Consider the following 14,497-nt stretch of genomic DNA (forward strand, 5'->3'; position numbering starts at 1 on the left):
TTCAACATGTTCTATTATAAGGTGATTACTAGAATACAGTAGGCTCTATATTGAAAATGGATAGTGTGTTGTGTTTGGCTGAAATGTAAAAGGATGAGGAGTCAGAAAATGAGACATTTGGTAAAAATCGAAAACATTTTTTAAAGCGGCAATCATTTACACTGCAAAATCAAACTGGTTTTGCAGTGTTAAGGATTGGTGCTTTTAAAAAAAACTGGAGACTGCTTAACAAATCTCTCACTTTCTGATTCTATCATCCTATTACATTTCACCCTCTAAGTTGAAAGAAAAATAGACAGGGCTGGCTCTACCATTAGGCAGCTTTAGGCAACTGCCTAGGGCACCGGGATCTGGGGGGGCGCCATCAAGTCTGTCTATCAAAAAATCAAGGATGTCTATGAAGATCCTTTTTGTACTTAATGCAGGTGGTTGCTGTGGAACTTCTAAGAACTCACCCGCATACTTTCTCTTGAGGCATACTTCCCTACTTTGCTTCCCCCTCCTCATTGTATTCCTTTGTGGGTGGCAAAGGGAGACCTCCAGGGAAAGCAGGGGACTTTCCCGCCTTCCCAGGGCCTGGAAGGACATCCTGATTTTTGGAAGCCATCCTGCCATTACGGAATGTTAGGCAAGTATGCCTTAATGGGTTGGAAAGTGGGTAATGTGGGCCCAGTAGGTTGAAGTTTTACAGTCTCTAGTAGTGTGACACTGCTTCGCACAATAAATGTAGGCAAGTCCAGTAGTCACACCGGGGCCCCATAGTCTCACACACTTGGTCATAAGCCTCTAATCATAGCTACCCATCACCACCCTATCTGGAATGTTTTTCTGGATCCAATGCATAGAGATATTTAACTGCCAAGTGTCTAATGGGTATTATAGTGCTTTAAAATCCTATTGCATATACTTGCAGTGGCATGCGGTGGGGTGAGGCAGGTGATGCACAGCTTTTCCTGTCATACTAGCGCATATGCTGGCTTTTTTAATTGATAAAGGATGTCAAAAATACAAATAATTTATAAAAAAATCTTATTTTTATTATTCTAATCATTTTTATAGTCAAAATGCTGGAGTAAAAAGTCTATGGCAGGTGAGGCAGTGCCTCACCTGGCTACCTTTTCTGCACATCTCTTATCAAAACTCAGTGAATATCCAGCAGTACACACTGTGTGTATAATGCCTGCATGTACCCCATGGCTCATATATTGTATGCATTTCTGGCTCTGGTACAGGGATTCTTGAGCCATTTACCTCACCGCACGTCCATTGAAGAATGTCCTTAGACAAACCATGCCTGCAGGCTCTAGAAGTGCCTGGTTTTACTACTTCAGTGCACTGCTGGAATAGCTCTGGTCACTTACTTGTATTTGCCCCTGCAGGCCAAGAGCTTCCAGCTCTCCCTTGAACCTCAGGTTCTGCAACATAAGGCAAAACAATTAATGTGTTATCACAAATAAAACAAAGGATGAACAAAAGCAACAAAACTCACCTTGATATAGACCACTGCCATATATGTTCTTCTCTTTCTCTTTTTGACAAAACACTGCAAAAAAGAAAAAAAAAACTAAAATTTAAAATGAATCTCATTATTAATCATTAATTAGCTGCAGTACCCGGCTCCACTCGGTAGATAAATACATCTTTGGTGAGTGCTGATGTCAGATCCTGTGAATTATGTAGTAATTTGTCATTTTCCTGTCATTAATGTATATGTCTGTCAGTGAGGCAGGGATGGGCTGCTGTCAGTGAGGCAGGGATGTGCTGCTGTCAGTGGTGCAGAGATGGTTTGCAGTCAGTGAGGCAGGGATGGGCTGCTGTCAGTGAGGCAGTGATGGGCTGCTGTCAGTGAGGCAGTGATGTGCTGCTGTCAGTGAGGCAGGGATTGGCTGCTGTCAGTGAGGCAGGGATGGGCTGCTGTCAGTGAGGCAGGGATGGGCTGCTGTCAGTGAGGCAGGGATGTGCTGCTGTCACTGATGCAGAGATGGTTTGCAGTCAGTGAGGCAGGGATGGGCTGCTGTCAGTGAGGCAGGGATGGGCTGCTGTCAGTGAGGCAGTGATGGGCTGCTGTCAGTGAGGCAGTGATGTGCTGCTGTCAGTGATGCAGGGATGGGCTGCTGTCAGTGAGGCAGGGATTGGCTGCTGTCAGTGAGGCAGGGATGGGCTGCTGTCAGTGAGGCAGCAATGGGCTGCTGTCAGGGAGGCAGGGGTGTTCTGCAGTCAGCAAGGCATGGATTTTCTTTCGAGTTGGAAGTAGTTTAGGTGTGAGATTGTTAAGATATATATATATATATATATGGGGAACAGACTCTCCTGTCGCGCCACTAATTCTGGTATAAACTTTAGTCAGGGCTGCCGGACTCACATAGACCCCTGTTGGATGGGGACAAGAAGAATGTGGATAGCAGTTGTGGGTTGGCGCCCTTTTGTGTGATCTTCAATAATTAGATCTGTAAAGCCTTCAATCAGAATTTCAAGATACAAGCAAGTAAAGTCCAAAGTTCAATATAAGTTTATTAAAATGTCTTTGATTCCACACTATAGTGGTGGTTGAATCAGACCATAAAAAGTTCAGTGGTATATTTCATAACAGCACTTAAAAACGATCCCAACGCGTTTCGTCCCCACACGGGACTTCATCAGGGGTTCGCTATAAATACAAACATACATAAATTCTTAGTTTAATATTTCATATGATACTTCAAAACTCAGCTATATTTAAGCCAATTTCATACAAATCAGAGGACTTTACACAAAAAGCATTTACACAATTTTGTAGGCAAAAGTTTTACTAACAATACATAGTTATGAAGAAAAGATGGAGAACAGGTGATGGAAAGAAGAAAAACGAAGAACAAACGAAAAAAATAATATATATGTATATATATATAATAGGGGTCTTATTTCCCAAGAGTTTAAGAGAGAACATGAACCAGGTAAGTGGTTTAGACATACCAAAAAAGCTTTAGGAACAATTTCAACCACTATCTTGGTGGAGATGTCTTCAAACTGGATATTTTGAGTACTGAGTCCTTTAGGATATCAAATGTACCTGACGGATAGACATATTATTTCTTTAGAGGAAACTTATAACCACGGGGATTCGCTATAGGTAGTAGGCTTGTAAGGAGGGGGGGGGGGGGCTCTATGGACCTCGTTTAAGTATGTTCATACCATTAAAATTTCGTCGTCCCAGATGTACAATCACCTCTTTATTCAGGAACTTGGTGCTTCAATACTACGGTGCGAATGATCTGTTCAGTCCGTGTAAACACGGACTGAACAGATCATTCGCACCGTAGTATTGAAGCACCAAGTTCCTGAATAAAGAGGTGATTGTACATCTGGGACGACGAAATTTTAATGGTATGAACATACTTAAACGAGGTCCATAGAGCCCCCCCCCCCTCCTTACAAGCCTACTACCTATAGCGAATCCCCGTGGTTATAAGTTTCCTCTAAAGAAATAATATGTCTATCCGTCAGGTACATTTGATATCCTAAAGGACTCAGTACTCAAAATATCCAGTTTGAAGACATCTCCACCAAGATAGTGGTTGAAATTGTTCCTAAAGCTTTTTTGGTATGTCTAAACCACTTACCTGGTTCATGTTCTCTCTTAAACTCTTGGGAAATAAGACCCCTATTATATATATATACATATATATTATTTTTTTCGTTTGTTCTTCGTTTTTCTTCTTTCCATCACCTGTTCTCCATCTTTTCTTCATAACTATGTATTGTTAGTAAAACTTTTGCCTACAAAATTGTGTAAATGCTTTTTGTGTAAAGTCCTCTGATTTGTATGAAATTGGCTTAAATATAGCTGAGTTTTGAAGTATCATATGAAATATTAAACTAAGAATTTATGTATGTTTGTATTTATAGCGAACCCCTGATGAAGTCCCGTGTGGGGACGAAACGCGTTGGGATCGTTTTTAAGTGCTGTTATGAAATATACCACTGAACTTTTTATGGTCTGATTCAACCACCACTATAGTGTGGAATCAAAGACATTTTAATAAACTTATATTGAACTTTGGACTTTACTTGCTTGTATCTTGAAATTCTGATTGAAGGCTTTACAGATCTAATTATTGAAGATCACACAAAAGGGCGCCAACCCACAACTGCTATCCACATTCTTCTTGTCCCCATCCAACAGGGGTCTATGTGAGTCCGGCAGCCCTGACTAAAGTTTATACCAGAATTAGTGGCGCGACAGGAGAGTCTGTTCCCCATTTGCTCGACTGTTGGTAACTCTCTAACGCAGCCTTGCAGTAAAATGCCCCTATTCAAGGACAGAAAAACAAGGTCACAAAAATGTAAATCCATATTTACAGAAGATGAACAGGTGATGGAGGAGAACATCGATGAGGAGGAGGATTATTACAACCTTCTGAACCATATGGAGAAGATCTCCACAAAGGAACTTAAAAACTGGTATGACCTTATTACCTTGGAGAAGTACCTGGAAGTCGGAAGGATACCGAGAGGACTAAGACTTAACAAGACACCTACTATGGGCACAGTCACGGAAGAATTTACTATCAACTGGAACAAAATTCTAGATGAGAGTGCTGCCAGATTAGTAGGACTCATCATCAGCGAAAGAAAGAAGGAACTCATAAAATTAGATGAAGAAATGGCCAGAATCGAGTCAACCCTTACAAAGTTCGAAAAAGACGAGGATTTCCAAAGGGATGTCGAAGATTTACAACATAAACTAGACACCTTGGAGAAAGACATCATCACTCGCAAACAAAAGAAGTTCGCTAGGGACAAATGGGACTACGACAACGGCAAGGTACACGAAAAACCTAGTAACGAGTATAACAGATTCGATACCAGATCCACATACCCCACTCGTCCATGGCGAAGGCCACAGGAAGACCGTAATGAAGTTTTTTCTAGGAATAGAGAACAATACCAACCTTATCAGAGAAGACAAAATTATGCCCCTAACTATGGTAGAAGGAGGTCTAATAGGACACCCTCCTATGGAGACAATAGAAACACCAACTCCTACAGACAGAGGTTACCACCAAGGAGAGAATATTACCCTCCCCATACAAGAAGGTACCAACTGGAATCCCCCCGTTCCCCATTGGAACGACCTTTTTTAGGAGAAAGGAGGAGAGTTGGCTTCCCCAGGATACAAGGAGAAGAGAAACTGTACACAAGAATAGATTCCCCACAAGGGAGAAAAAGATCTTTAAAAGGAGAGGATGTAGAGGAGGTCGAAGAATCTCCAAAAAGAAAGAGACGACCGTTGATACAGGAAAAGGAACCAACATCTTCAATCTATCCAAGAAGACCCTTTCAGAATCAGAGATCACAGTTTTAGAGAAGGGAATGAAATTTGCTCCTAATCAACACGTAGACCAATTCCAACTGTTCGTCGACCTTAACAAATATGTCCGTAATCTAACACTACAAAGACACTTTATTAAAAACCCCACTAAAGAGGGTACTTTGTCCACAAACAGGAAACCATTAGTGGCATTGCCATCCAAGTACTACCCAGTCGAGTCCAGAGGAAGTCACATAGATATTTTCTACGAAACCGTAAAAGAAGACTTCCGACGCATAAAAAACATAAATGAAAAACACAACAGGAACCTTACACCTCCTGAACAACAAGCACTGAAGAGCCTGAAAAAAGACAAAGAAATCGTTATAAAAACAGCGGACAAAGGGGGAGCAGTAGTCGTCCAAAACAGAATTGATTATGTCAATGAAGCAAAAAAACAATTGGAAGATAAGTCAACGTATTCTGTCATCCAAAGTGACCCAACGACACAGTACAAAGAAGAGTTATGCAAGTTGCTGAGAAAGGCCCGACAGGACGAGATCATCTGCCAGAAAGAATATGAATACATGGCAGTGGATAAACCAAAAACACCCATCTTTTACCACCTTCCTAAGGTACACAAGGACAACCAACACCCACCAGGGAGACCGATAGTGGCTGGGATTAACTCCCTAACAGCAAACCTTTCACACTATTTGGACTTAAGACTACAGAAATATGTCAAGAACCAAAGGTCTTACCTAAAAGATTCTACTTGTCTACTTAGGGACTTTAAATCATTTGTGTGGTCACCAGAGTTCTACTGGCTAACGATAGATGTTCAAGCCCTGTACACTTCCATTCCCCACAACAAGGGTCTGGAAGCAGTTGCCAAAGTATTATCCAATGACAACACGGTCAAACTGGAGGAGTGCAGATTCCTAACCGCAGGTATCGAATTTATCCTGTGCCACAATTATTTCGAGTTTGAAGGTACATTTTATGTACAGAACAGAGGCACTGCAATGGGGACGAAGTTCGCCCCTTCATATGCCAACATCCTCATGAACGACTGGGAAGAGAACCATCTGTATGAGGGAACGGAGTACAAATACCCCAACATACGCTTCTATAAAAGGTATATAGATGACCTCATTGTGGTGTGGGAGGGCGACAAACCCAGCATTGAAAAATTTATGACAGAGATACAGACAAATCCCTACAATCTAAAATTCACCTACAAATGTGACACCAATAAGATGGACTACTTGGACCTTGTTTTCGAAACGAATCAGGAAAATAAGATCACAACTAAGACATTTTTCAAAGACACCGATGTGAATAGTTATATTCCGTCTGAAAGCTGCCACCTACCGCGTTGGAAAGAAAATGTCCCTTACTCCCAATTCCTTCGTATAAGGAAGAATTGCAGCTCCGATGAAACCTATTGGAGCCAATCCAATATCCTGAAAGAACAGTTTCGAAGTAAAGGCTACAAAGAAGAAGCTATCTCGCTGGATCAGAAGAAGGCATACGAATTACCAAGGGAAACGCTACTTATGGAGAAGACCCAGACTCCTCTGAATGTTCACCAACAGAGGTCCTTTATTACCAGTTACAATCAGGAAAACCTGAAGATAAAGCGGTGTTTACAAAAACATTGGCATCTACTCCTTAAAGATCCAGTACTGGGCCCTTATCTTCCACAAAAACCGGCAGTCACCTTTAGAAGAGCCTCTAATCTTAAGAACATACTAGCCCCCAGCAGACTAAAACCGATAGAAAAACCGCAACGAGAAGAGGGTTTCCTTCAGAGAAGAAATGGGATCACTCCATGCAACAGATGCATCTGTTGCAAATTCATTGACAAAGATAAGAATTACACCACTTTGTCCAAGATTAAAGACGCCGTCACATGCGAATCCATCTACGTCATCTACTTGATCAGGTGTGGCTGCAATAAGCTATACGTGGGCAAAACTAAGAGAAGCATCAAGATTAGAATACAGGAACATCTTAGGAATGTCAAAAACAAAGTACAGAATCACAGCCTTCCCCGACACTTCCAAGCCGAACATGAATCCAAGGTAGATAGCTTGAGATTCTTAGTTTTGGAGCATATTAAACCAGATGATAGGGGAGGAGATAGAGACCTTCTCTTATCCAGAAGAGAGTCCTACTGGATCTTCCACTTGAACACCCTGAGCCCCAAGGGCCTCAACGAGAACATCGATATTGTCTCGTTTCTTTAAAAAATCCCCTTTAAACTAGCTAGGGGTAGAATTGATATTGATCCCCTCCACTATTCATTTATGGTCGGGCTAGCAACCCTAGAGGCTTAAGTTAATATAGCAAACTATTTATGCTCTATGAGAGCACAGATTTGTAATAACAGCTGCAAAATTTGGGACATGGACCGGTCAATGTAATACAATTTATCTCTATGGACTAGCTATAATATCCACTTAACCCATCACGGGCATTTCATAATAGATCAATCAGCTGATCTATAATTCATGGATAGTGGGCCCTCTCCATAACATCGTCACTTCTAATAGCCACCACTATAGAGAAATGGTTATTACACCTTTAAACAGGTACCCCCAAAAATAGCCCACAATTTTCATTATAATAATTATTATTTATTTATTATTAATACACTATTTATTACCACTTAATAATTTTAGATTTAGTATAGTTCCACTCATAGAACCTTATGGTCTAATTCCATTAAAGATCCCATTGTAAATTATATTTCACACATTAATATTATTATTAAAAATAGTTAAGCACTATACAATTAATATTAGGACCCATCAGTATTAGTATTTAAATCACACTGGGGGGTAACCCCAGTATTAATGAAGCAACACCACCACAAACCCTAGTAGAATAACACTTAAGAGTAGAAACACTACATGTTTAGTATTAACAACATTTTTATAATAACATGTTGCACTTAGGGTTAAGCTCTAATAACACAGTTTCTCATAGCAGCAAGTTACCACATTCCGTTTACATTATATTCATTTTGGGCAACATAGACATTATGACTCCATAATGGGACATTATAGCGATTGTTCACGCCGACATTGGCCACTGGGAACCTTTAGAAAGGTTCCTAACCATTCCCCAGCAGTCAGGACGATCTGGAAGCGCCGCGCAGCGGCACTTCCGGTTATTTGGAACGCACTTCCGGTTGCGGTGGAACGCAATCCGGAAGTGTTTTCACATAACGGCGGCGATACAGCCAGCCGCTCTTTGTGAGATAGAGAGGGGTGATCCGTCCAGGGAAGATGGATCCCCCACTCCCCCACTATACCACCAACGCTATTAATTCATTATTAAAGTATATATAGGCTCCCATAACGGTGTATTAAAAACGTAAATATAACCGCAAAGCAGGCTGGGTAATCGAGCCCTGTATAATCTTATCACTATGACCATTAGTGCAGTATATTGAGAATATACCTATAATAATGAGTTATAGTAATATTTAGACCATTGACTAAATGGAAACTAATATGATATACTTATAATTATAACTACTGATAACTATATTTTATTAAACACACACACAGGAAGTGATGTCACACTCCATCACTATATATACCTGGGCCAGGTAATGGAGTCTTTCATTTCCACTGAGCCTCTGCACCAGCACACATCTCTAGAAGGGTAAGTCACCATTGCTAAAATTTACTATGTGCCAAATTTTGCATATGTTAAACCTTGCTTTGTGGGATATAGGACCTTGAATGTTATGCTCTCATAGGGTTGGAACAATTGAATATAACAACTTGTAACCCACTGTGTGCAATCAGTCCATTTAAAGTGTCCATATGTGTAAACCAACCCACATTGAATTTGTACCTAAAAATGCATATGTATTTTCTCACCAGACAGTGGTAACCACTATTTTCGATCAGTCTTTGACTGTACACTGGATGCTTCTATTTCTCGAATTTGTTTGGTATGTATACCAACTTTGTGTTTGTACCTATCTGCTCCGCTATTTATATAACAAAATATGGGTGATACCCTTGAACTGAGTCACCTATAAGGTTTTATGATAATGGAGCTAAAATGACTTCAAGGATACAGCCTAATTAGTGAGACACCTAGTGCCCACTATTAAATGAATTATTAAACCCCGATATAGTCAGAGAGGGCCAACTGATCCTTAAACACTCCATTTCTTACAGATCTACAACGGTCCCTTAATGAGAGTATCCATCTGACTAGGACTATTGGAACAGCCCCATCAAACAAGGGCTATTGGAACAGCCCTAATCGACCCATTGAGAGTTTTATCCATTTGACCGCTATACCTGTAGGTACATACCCACCATTCTGCTGTTAAACTATAATAAGCACACCTTTTCAAACAAAAAGGTATACTAAAGTATAACTATCATTGTCTAACAGATATTATTCCAAAGAGGTGAACAGAATTGTGACTCGATCATTGGGTAAACACCCTTGAGCCCCTAAATCCCTAGGTAAAATAAGTAGTATGTATAACCTTATACCCAATAAAGGGGAACACCATAATAATATATGTATACTTATATTCCTTGTATACACCCACAGTTGTTCCATCATCCGTGTTTACACGGACTGAACAGATCATTCGCACCGTAGTATTGAAGCACCAAGTTCCTGAATAAAGAGGTGATTGTACATCTGGGACGACGAAATTTTAATGGTATGAACATACTTAAACGAGGTCCATAGAGCCCCCCCCCCCTCCTTACAAGCCTACTACCTATAGCGAATCCCCGTGGTTATAAGTTTCCTCTAAAGAAATAATATGTCTATCCGTCAGGTACATTTGATATCCTAAAGGACTCAGTACTCAAAATATCCAGTTTGAAGACATCTCCACCAAGATAGTGGTTGAAATTGTTCCTAAAGCTTTTTTGGTATGTCTAAACCACTTACCTGGTTCATGTTCTCTCTTAAACTCTTGGGAAATAAGACCCCTATTATATATATATACATATATATTATTTTTTTCGTTTGTTCTTCGTTTTTCTTCTTTCCATCACCTGTTCTCCATCTTTTCTTCATAACTATGTATTGTTAGTAAAACTTTTGCCTACAAAATTGTGTAAATGCTTTTTGTGTAAAGTCCTCTGATTTGTATGAAATTGGCTTAAATATAGCTGAGTTTTGAAGTATCATATGAAATATTAAACTAAGAATTTATGTATGTTTGTATTTATAGCGAACCCCTGATGAAGTCCCGTGTGGGGACGAAACGCGTTGGGATCGTTTTTAAGTGCTGTTATGAAATATACCACTGAACTTTTTATGGTCTGATTCAACCACCACTATAGTGTGGAATCAAAGACATTTTAATAAACTTATATTGAACTTTGGACTTTACTTGCTTGTATCTTGAAATTCTGATTGAAGGCTTTACAGATCTAATTATTGAAGATCACACAAAAGGGCGCCAACCCACAACTGCTATCCATATATATATATATATATATATATATATATATATATATATACATACTCTGTGTGTATGCACTATTAACAATGTTCTGGAGCTGAAGAACTTGTGTGGGCTGGGGCTGAAGAGACACATGAGTGGACTAAATAGACACAAGGGGTTATGAGGCCATGTGAGTTGAGGAGCACAACTCCACAAGGCCAGGCCCTACTGTGAGACTACTTCCTTTGCATGAAGCCATGGTTCATTTTCAAGTGTGCAAAAGGGAAAAGGGAAAAGGAGGGCACCAGACAAAATCTTACCTAGGGCACCAGATTATATAGGCTCTCTGTATCAGTGCATTATAATGGCCTATGCAGGAGAGGAGCTAGAGTATGTATTGTTAAACCACAAAAATAGAATTTACAGTCTTCCCAGAATTAAGATTTTAGGATTGGCCTGTCTCATGCTTTGAATGCACAGTTGGCAAATCATATAAAAGGACTGTCAGAAAGGAAATTCCCATATTTCTATTCTACAGAAATAGAAATCTGTAGAAAAAAATACTATTTAACAAATTCACATATTTAAAAGATAATTCATTCCGTTCTATTGATGACTCAATAGCCCACTTTCTAATGTCACACATTGTGAGCTAGTGTGTGACATTACCTGATGCAAATTGCATCACAGAAACATAGAATGTGATGGCAGATAAGAACCATCTACAGTAGTCTTATTTATTTATTTACAGTTTCTTATATAGCGCAGCATATTCCGTTGTGTTTTACATTTTATTAAACATATTGTTACCTCAAACCCTGTTTCATTTCTTATAGGGTTTGAGGTAGCAATGTGGAGGCTCTGTCCATTCTGTGTCATGCAGTTCTAAACATTGCACCTGGGGGTGGGGCATAAATAAATAACACATTTGTTTTTTTGCAAAACCGTGGCCAACATCTAACAAAAAGTTAGGGAACAAAAAGTAGCAAGTATGACTTCTCCATGGCTGTCAATAGGTAACATGTGGCTAATGGTGCAAACCGTGTCAGGAGGAGATAGCCATTGTCACACAGGGAGGTTTCTGGATAATTTGAAATCCCCCTAAAGGTCCATACACACTGTGCGTTTTTGCCCAGCGTGTATGAATACCGATGATGGGGAATATCATTGAGCATTTTTTCTCCCGGTTTAGCGATTTTCCCTGGGGTGGATGATTTTCCATAGCAGGACGCTATGGAAAGTCGTCCACTCAGTTGCTCATCTGCTGCCCCATACTCAGTGGGTGGCTTTTGAGCTGAAAGGCACTCAAACGAGTAAACAGAGCTGCTTTCAGCTCAGTCGTCCAGTGTGTATGGGCCTTAATAGTGTTCCTGATAGCTCCTGTCTTATAAATCATTAGGAAGCAGGCTTCACTACTGCACTGTGATTGGTCAGCAGCACAAAATGATTCCTTATGTATACTGCATCTGTCGTGCACACAAAATAATGTTTATGTAAAATCAACTAGAGTATGATAGAAACTACTAAGAAAATGCCTAAACTGTTAGCAAAGGACAGTGTATTCTACTTATGGTTTAATATGACAGCAGTCATAGCATGATCCCCCAAAAAATCACCCCAAAACAATAATTTTCAATAAATACAAAGAGGCTGATACCAAATTTGACGCATTTGTTAATACATTTGCAGAAATTTAAAAAATGTAGTAACTAAAAACTATAATTACATCCATGTGCATATTTGGATGTATGGAAATAATTAAGGTATTTCCGTGTCTTCTAGTGTCACACAAAACACAAATTCAACAGTCAGGCAGTTACATGGTCACAATAATAAGACATTCAGGAGTAGATTATCAAGCTTGGTGAAGTGATAAAGGGTCTGGTTTTTATCACCGGCCAATCAGCTCCTACCTGTCATTTTTCAAACCAAGCCTGTAACTTCACAGTTAGGATTGGCTGATTAGCCAGTTATAAAAACCAGACACTTTATCACTTCACCGAGCTTAATAAATCTGCCCCTCAATGTAAGTAAGTCACATGGGGTTGCACACTAGTATCAGCACCCCATTATAATATAACAATGAATCAATGCTCTGTTATGTAATCTTGATAATCATAACCCCACCCTGGGTTCCATAATCCCAATATGAGTCTTTTAGGCAGTGTCTCAGATAAATTCCATATTGAATTAATTTGACTGTATGTACAGAATTTCTGATTTGGAAAATGATCCCGCTGAATCACAATGAACCTCTTACTGAGTGCTTAATGCTGTGGTAAGCCTATACGGAAGGTTATAGTGAACAGCAGGTACTTATGGGATAGAATGGGTAAAGTGGAAGGGGAAAGAGGATACATGCCGTAGTGGGGAGCTGCTGCTGCTGCTTGTGTATGGGCCTCAATAGGCTTGTGTATGACCTCCATTGCCGGCTAGTTAACAAGTGAGTGAGACAGTTTCACCTCTGCTATGGAGGGTTAGGAAAGTATGGTACTGTAGGTATCTGCTGACGCGGCCGCCTAAAGGTGTATCCTGTTAGTTATAGACAGCTGCAGGTCAATAGGAGTAACTAAGGCTGGATGTACTCGGTGTCTGTGCCTCGGAAGGGAGGGGTAAAGAGAACCGGGAGCTGGAGGAGGGAAGAGCGTATCTGTAGGTCCAGAGGGTAGAGAGAGGCTCTATCTGTGATCACTGGTGATGGTGGTGCATAGGCAAACACAGGGCGGGGCGGGGGGGGGGGGGTCTGACTGCCAGAAACCCCCCTCCTCTTGGCATGTGCCTTAAATTATGACAACAATAGCACTAGTATATAATAAGATCATAGATAATAATAGATAGAGCGGCCACCACATTATGCAATGTAAGGGACAGGGCAGAGCTGCTGCACATACCTAGTGTACCAGCTTCTTCTACCACATCTACTGTATGTGTGGATCTGATCCCTCAAACATCACAATGGACCAGAGAGTAGCTGCTAGGAGGAAGAGGCAGGGGCCTTACCATGAAGTGGGAGATTGTGAGATTAGTGCAGTACTGGTTCTATTATGTTTGTGTATTTATTAATTTATATATTATGATTTGTTTAACCTTCCTGACCACTTACCTTATTTAAAGGTTTGAAACATCCTATACTATCGACCATCTGTACTGTTAAATATTACTACTGTATTCCATCCACTACCCAATGTATACAAAGATCAATTTTCAGGGCTGTTACTGCTCCCAGGGCTGGCAACAGAAATCTTGGGGCCCTGTACAATTATATTTCTGGGGCCCCCACCTAATCCCAAATCCACACAACCCTCTTCTGTACGAGCCTCATTTAACCTTTCACTGCTCCAGATCCTGCTTTCAGGTGCAGACTTCTCTTGTTCTCAGTCCTGTTGGCCTGGCTCATGGCTGCTGCCTTCTGCTGGCCTGTCACTTGAGCACTACAAGCACTGAGCAGGGCAGTAGCGCACGCAGGAGGGGTTTCCGAGTACCCAGAAACCCCCCAGGAGTCTAAGGGACCGAGGCTGAAAGCTGAGGGTCCCCTCTTTCCAGGATTACAAGAATTTTTAAAATCGGACCTTGGGAACCGGAGATATCTGACTTCAAAGCAGTGGTCCCCATCCAAGCCTGTTAATTGCACTTCCCAGTCAGATATTTCAGGTTCTGTCTGACTAAGAGTTTTTCTGAGGGTATATTCCAAAAGCTGGGACTCTCTAACTTTGAAGGACACTAGTAGCTTGTCTCTACTGTTCCCAGAACCAGAGATATCA

General features: G+C 40.6%; 1 protein-coding gene across 2 annotated transcripts in view; it reads right to left on the bottom strand.

Annotated features, from left to right (window-relative positions):
• The window catches only part of BANK1 (B cell scaffold protein with ankyrin repeats 1), a 418,472-nt gene that overhangs the window by 35,981 nt on the left and 367,994 nt on the right, over positions 1–14,497 (bottom strand). For both annotated transcript variants that reach the window (XM_083179030.1, XM_083179029.1), the window contains exons 15-16: positions 1,490–1,543; positions 1,362–1,415 (exon numbers count right to left, since the gene is read on the bottom strand). In XM_083179030.1, coding sequence (XP_083035156.1) covers positions 1,362–1,415; positions 1,490–1,543 — 108 coding nt within the window. The remainder of the gene's footprint in view (positions 1–1,361; positions 1,416–1,489; positions 1,544–14,497) is intronic.

Source organism: Crinia signifera, chromosome 1 (assembly GCF_055691185.1).
Source record: "Crinia signifera chromosome 1, ASM5569118v1, whole genome shotgun sequence".
In the NCBI taxonomy this organism is placed as follows: domain Eukaryota; kingdom Metazoa; phylum Chordata; class Amphibia; order Anura; family Myobatrachidae; genus Crinia; species Crinia signifera.